Below are 6279 nucleotides of genomic sequence, written 5' to 3'. Positions count from 1 at the left end.
TATAAGGTCGGAAGTTGGGAGTAATATATAACACAGCAGAAATGTTAGGGTGGTTTCATTTCATCTCTACTTCATGAATTAGAAGAACTTTTAAGGGTAACTGCCTTCCCACAACTGGCTGCAGACAGTGAAAGGCAGTAGGAGTTGAAATATTGCGAGTGAAAGCACTCAACTCCATACCTTAATTGAGTTTCCACAATTACTGGCTAGTTTAACATCAGCATTTGGGAACTTTTACCACAGACAACATCCATTATGACTAAGATGACTGGGAATTACAATGGATTTTACAAAGAACTTCTTAATGCTTATTTGATATTAAGTTCACTATTATTTTATAGTGCCGATTTTAATCGCCTATTAACAATTAATGTAACGAAGCTATTCATTTCATATTTTAAATACACACATGAAAACCAATAACTCAAACTTACACCTATACTCCCAGTCAAGAAGTCCATTAGTATAAATAGGCCTTGTTTGATTAAAATAAAATCTTTTCTACAACCTCTAATAATGATGACATGGTAACTGCCACGGGGCCACGTTTTCACTGATATTGTAAAGCCATAGTTATGTTGAATAAGCTGAAGAGCTTGAGATGTAGTGTCTGGTGGTGATGGCATCACAGAAAATGGCAGTTGAAAAGAAAACACAAGTGGCAAAAGTTCCTGGAATCAAACAAGAAATACAATAAAATTAGTAGCTAAAGATATACTAGCTGTTATGAAAACAGTAACAACTAAATATTACTCAAAAATGGAAACTTAATTAAAAACACAAATATACTGTTGAAATATTTTAAGCATAAGTTTTGGTGCAGAAATTAAAAATTTCTAAATAAATGGATGCTCAAATAACCATTTTATGCCTAGCCTTAAAGTAGATACAGTTCATTTTTATTATTTTGTCAGAAATAGCTACTATTCTTTATGAGGTTTTATTGTTGAAATATGAAAGCCCAATGATCAAATTATTACTGGAAGAAAATTAATAAACAAATAAGTCTAATATTCAAGGTATTGTGTTTTAATAATCCTTCAATGTCCAAAATTAAACAAAATGCTACACATGACTTTTCAATTAAAAAATCTATAAAAAAATATTAAACTAAGATACAAATGATAGAACAGTCGACTGCATGCCAAAAACTGGTTTATAACCAGATGTAGAAGAAAAACTTAATCACTAAAACAACTAAATGAAGTTTCACGTTTCAATAAAATTATCACAAATTAATATAAAATAAAAATATAATCCTAACACTCATCATTTCAATCAAATTTAAATTTTTTAGTTAGATTTGAGCAAACTTCATTTTCACAAGCTTTTCTCTTGGTTAATTTAAACCCATGTTGGTACCTATATAGATGAATCATTCATAACATTACAAACATAAGAATAAATCACTTATTCAATCTTTAACTTTCGCACATCACAGATGTTACATAAAAAAAATCCATAAAAAATAATAATAAAGTTCATTTTGAACACTTCTTTGCCAAACAAATTTATTTTACATTTTGTGGAATGTCTAGGTTCATATTTGTTGCTATATTTAATATGGAAACAGGGTTAATAGGATTAAGTACAACCAGTTGGAAGAAAGTGAACATTACAATTAGTTGAAGTGGGCAAGTAAGCAAGTTGCTCTGATAAGGCTATTTTTGGGGTTACAGTAAAACATTGACTAATCAATCCTTTTTTTTTGTTGTTGTTTCAAAAAATAATTAATTAATAGTCTTAGAATCTCTATTTATATATAATACATGGAGAATCCTCTTTCAGTAAGACATAAAATTAAATAGTCAATAGTTAGTATGCATTACTTACTCTTACTCTACATCTTGCTTTCTCTGCTCCTCCAGGTTGGCCAGCAATAGAAACCTGAAATATTTGAATATAACATCTTCAAGATTCTTTTTTTTATATTTTGTTAGTTTTTTTTGTTTTTTTTATTATTCTATGAATACCAAATCCACATAATGAAAAATAGCTAAATATAAAACATCACTAAGTTCCATTTCTGCCTCAGCAATTACACAATAATACAATCATATTTGCTTAACCCGTTGACCACCAGCTACTAACTTTGAGTAGCCAATGCAAGTCTTGCTATAGTTCATTCCAACAATAAAACTAGTGGATGAAACTACTTGAAACTTCATAAGAACTTTTATAAATGCATGTAGTTTAAGAAACATATAGCCTGTTACTTTTGATAAATTTAGTTATTTTGCATTATGATCTTTAATATCTTTAAAAATTACATTAGCAAATGGTATTTATAAGAAATGATTTGATATAATATCTGTGCCAGATTTGAACTTGTCACTTTTTATGTTTTAATACATTTTTTTTAAATCCCCATAAATTGTATCATCCATAAAATGCAAATTTTTATCTATTTTAAATTATTTTTTTTTTTTTAAATCACGTACCTTCTTATGGTTTCAAGTAATATACAAGACCTGAGAATATTTGTAGATATACCTAAACAATGAGTATTTTTATTTTTAACTAGGATTTTATGTTTATATGTGTACATAAACATTAATTTTGTTTTATGAATGTATATTTATTTCAAGTTTGTTTCATGGCAGCCATACTTTTGTTTACTGTGCCTCGTAAGGTTAGCAGCAGGAACTTTGTACATTTGCTGTAAACTATCATGCCTGTTGGTGGTCACTCTTGTTCAATCCAGCACATGCACATTTCAACATTACTGTGGATATGATAGCAAGAAAGCTTTTCAGTACTTGAATATCATTTCTTTGAACTTTCAAACAAGTTTATTTCAACATATGTCCGTGCATGTTGTTTCACTATACAGACAAAACTAATTACCACTACTAGCAAATGTATGCAACAGTTTTCAGTACAGGTGGTTTCAATAACACCACCTGACCCTAGTTACTTCATACATCCTGTTAGAAGAGATTACCAAATGATATAGACACCATAAATTGCAAAGAAAATTACTTTACGGCACTTAAAAGATTAGTCCTGGTCACATTCCTCTCATTATAGGCAAGATTTATGTTGGAATTCAAAACTTAAGCTCTTCAGTGTATTGAGACCCCCAACTGTGAGAATGTCATAGCTTCTCTGTATTATTCAGATGAATGTATTTAGTCTGTTTCATAACCAACATACGTGTTTTATTGTTGTCACTTGTACACTGAGTTTTAAACTATTTGCAAAATATCAGAATAAACTTTATATGCATCAGTTACTGTTTTAATTCTAAAGTAATAACAACAGAAGTGTGGGTCTTACTACAAAGTTAAGATTGTAAGAAGGAAAAATATAAAATTCTTATGTGGTACTGGTACTAGTAGTATTACGTACAAATCACACAAGTTTATCATTCTAAATACTGAATCATATTATTATTATGAACTAAATATAAAATTACACTAAATTATTGAACTTAAAACTACAAATTTAAATGCAAAAGAATATAAAAAATCACAAACTCTTTCAGTTCAAAGTGCTAAGCTTAATTCATGTAAAGACCTTGCACTCGCCACTCAATAGCTCTTAACCCTAACAATCGTGGATCAACTTCTTTCCTAAAATATATATATCTATTTTGAGTTAATTTTTCAATATAATGATTAATATAAATAAATATGTAATGCAGCATGACTTAAGCTACTATATAAAAATAATAAGTCACGTACATCCCATACAGATTTTCCAGAAGCAATTTTTCTAATGTTTATAGAAAAGCACTATTGACCAATACTAAATACAACTTCTACATAAAATGGCAGTTACTATAATAAGCACCACTCACATTCATATTGTAAAATCCAGAGAACAACGTTTCGTCACATGCTTTCCTTATCATCCTATGGTTTGTCAAACATGAAATACAGCGATTGGAATAACATGGTACTGAAATTTACACCTTCTACTAGGATTGGCTAAAAGTTTTACAACTGAGGTTTAATACACCCAGACGCTGTTTTATAAAGAAAACAGACTAGAAAAAGGATAGATGGCAGGACCAGTGCTGAAGTGGAAGGAAATTTTTTTTTAAATTTTGAAAAAAAATTCTTAGAGGGTGCTTATTTACAGTTTAAAACATTTTAGGATTTTTTCATTAAATTCCTCTTCAATTAAATAATACAATTTTGTACAAATAATTGAATGTTATGCTACTATTTACAAAAATAAAATAAAAAATCCAATAAAAGATAAGTTCTCTATAATTTTTTCAATTCACAAATGTGATTTTTGCCCTCACGATAAAATAAAATGGCCATGGTAGGTAACGGGTTAAAGCACAGAAACAACATAACAGAACTAATATTGCAGAAAAAATAAAAACAAGGTTCTGTATCTTCCTAATAGTCTCCAAGTTGCCCACTTCTCAACTACTATAGTTTTATTTTAGCAGTGTCCTCATCTTGTTTCCTTACTTGTGCATTTTCAGGATGATTAGGATCTTTCTCTCTCTCTCCCCCTGTCTGTCTGTGTCAGTTTTCTTCAATGTCAGTCATGTTAGGTACAGTGCAGTAGACTAACTCCTATATATTGTAAATAGCTTGCCCTACTTGAACATGACTTAATAAGCACTGCAGTAATAAGTATCCAAAAGAAAAAAATACAATTAAAATAACCTTTGACGGATATGCATACAAAATAATTTTACACAGTATTTAAGTACAAAGCCTTAACATTCTTCATTACACATTTATTATAAAAATGGTTTAACCCACAAGCTTTATATTTCACACAACTAAATTAACAAACTTAAGAATTCTACTGAAATTAGTTTCATAAATTTAAATCTTAGATTCTTATAACCAGTAACTGGCAGTCATGCAACTGATACTAGTGCTGTTCCTAGTCTCCTTTACATTGTAAATATTGTATTTTGTTTCAGCTTTATTTCAATTTACAAAAGTTTAGTTTTATGCCCCAATTTTTCTTAATTGATTAATAACAGTGATTACTTGATTCCCTTCTTTTTTCTTTTAGTACATATACTTCTTTCACTTCCACCAAAGAGTAATAAAGTAATAAAATGTGTTGAGAAATATAGTTTCATGCAGAAGACTCAGATCTTCAAAAGTTGCAAAAATCTGACAAGACCATGCATTAAGGAACTGTAATTAGCACAAATACCAAGCATTTAAAAGATCCTATCCAGTCTAGGAAACCCAGATAAGCAGATTAATCTAACAAAAGAATATTGGAAGGCCTGAGAACTGGCAATTCCAAACCACTTAGGGGAACACTAAGAATGAAGTCAAAGATGAGTCACAGAGAAGCTGTAGCTGCTCCACTAAAAGAACCTATTGACTTGGGTATCAGGTGACAATCCCAGGAGTTGCACAGGCAGATACTAATCCCTCATCTGAAGGCCATCTGCCTCACAGGAAGTAGAAGAGAATTTCTTTATTGGTGCTATCAGTGGCTTTCAAGTAATAACACTTATAATAAAAGCATAATTTTAGATAAACACTGCTTACAAAAAGTACAGTATTGTAACTTTATGCCATATCACAATGAAAGAAAATTCAAGCAAGTGAAAAAATAAACATAGGTTTTACTGTTCACAAATAACAAAAGAGAAAAATCTTCATAAAAAATCTATTTTCAAACTGTAAATGTAAAAAGGTAATAAAAAAAGCTATCAATCAAAATTTTACCTGGTTGCTCTTTTCAGCCAAACTGTTACGGTTGGAGTCTGGGAAATGAATGTGGCATCCTGTTTCATCCATTACCTTCTGAATGTTGTTTCCACCCTTTCCTATTATGTGGGAGTGGTCAGTGTGTGAAATGTCCATCTTTAAAGTAACCCTGTTTCGTTGCTATAAAAATAAAATTAAAGAAAATAAACAGTATCGTACTGCAATTTCCATCTGGCATCCACCCCTGTATGCAAGAGAATGTATTACTTTCAACCATTTAAAAATTAAAAACACATCCTTTTGATACTCAAAAAACATAAGCATTATAGTTGGGCAATTAACTTATTATCATCAATTATCTATGAGCATTGATTAGTGTCAGGCAAGATAGTGGACTAATCAAAATTTATGATTAAATCAATTAATATCATGAAAATATTCAATTAATCAAAATTGTCATTTCTGATTATTACCATTTCAATTATTCCAAATACCAAAGTTTCATGTGAGAATAATCAATCAGTTGAGTATAATAAATTAATGAAGCCCAACTATCAATTGATTAGATAATGTAGCCTGCAAATGAAGTATTAATTTTTTTTTTTTTTTTTTTTTTTTTTTTTTTTTTTTT

The 6279-nt window shown here is 29.7% G+C and overlaps 1 protein-coding gene across 3 annotated transcripts in view; it reads right to left on the bottom strand.

Moving 5' to 3' along the window:
• Positions 1–6279, bottom strand: part of LOC106478808 (protein bicaudal C homolog 1-B-like) — a 56987-nt gene that overhangs the window by 32250 nt on the left and 18458 nt on the right. For 2 of the 3 annotated variants that reach the window (XM_022382487.1, XM_013939378.2), the window contains exons 5-7: positions 5667–5828; positions 1834–1887; positions 435–671 (exon numbers count right to left, since the gene is read on the bottom strand). In XM_022382487.1, coding sequence (XP_022238195.1) covers positions 435–671; positions 1834–1887; positions 5667–5828 — 453 coding nt within the window. The remainder of the gene's footprint in view (positions 1–434; positions 672–1833; positions 1888–5666; positions 5829–6279) is intronic. The other variant, XM_022382488.1, reaches the window with a different exon arrangement.

Source organism: Limulus polyphemus, unplaced genomic scaffold (assembly GCF_000517525.1).
Source record: "Limulus polyphemus unplaced genomic scaffold, Limulus_polyphemus-2.1.2 Scaffold252, whole genome shotgun sequence".
NCBI lineage: Eukaryota > Metazoa > Arthropoda > Merostomata > Xiphosura > Limulidae > Limulus > Limulus polyphemus.
Note: the sequence above shows the minus strand (reverse complement) of the source record. Positions and strands in the feature narration are given on the sequence as shown.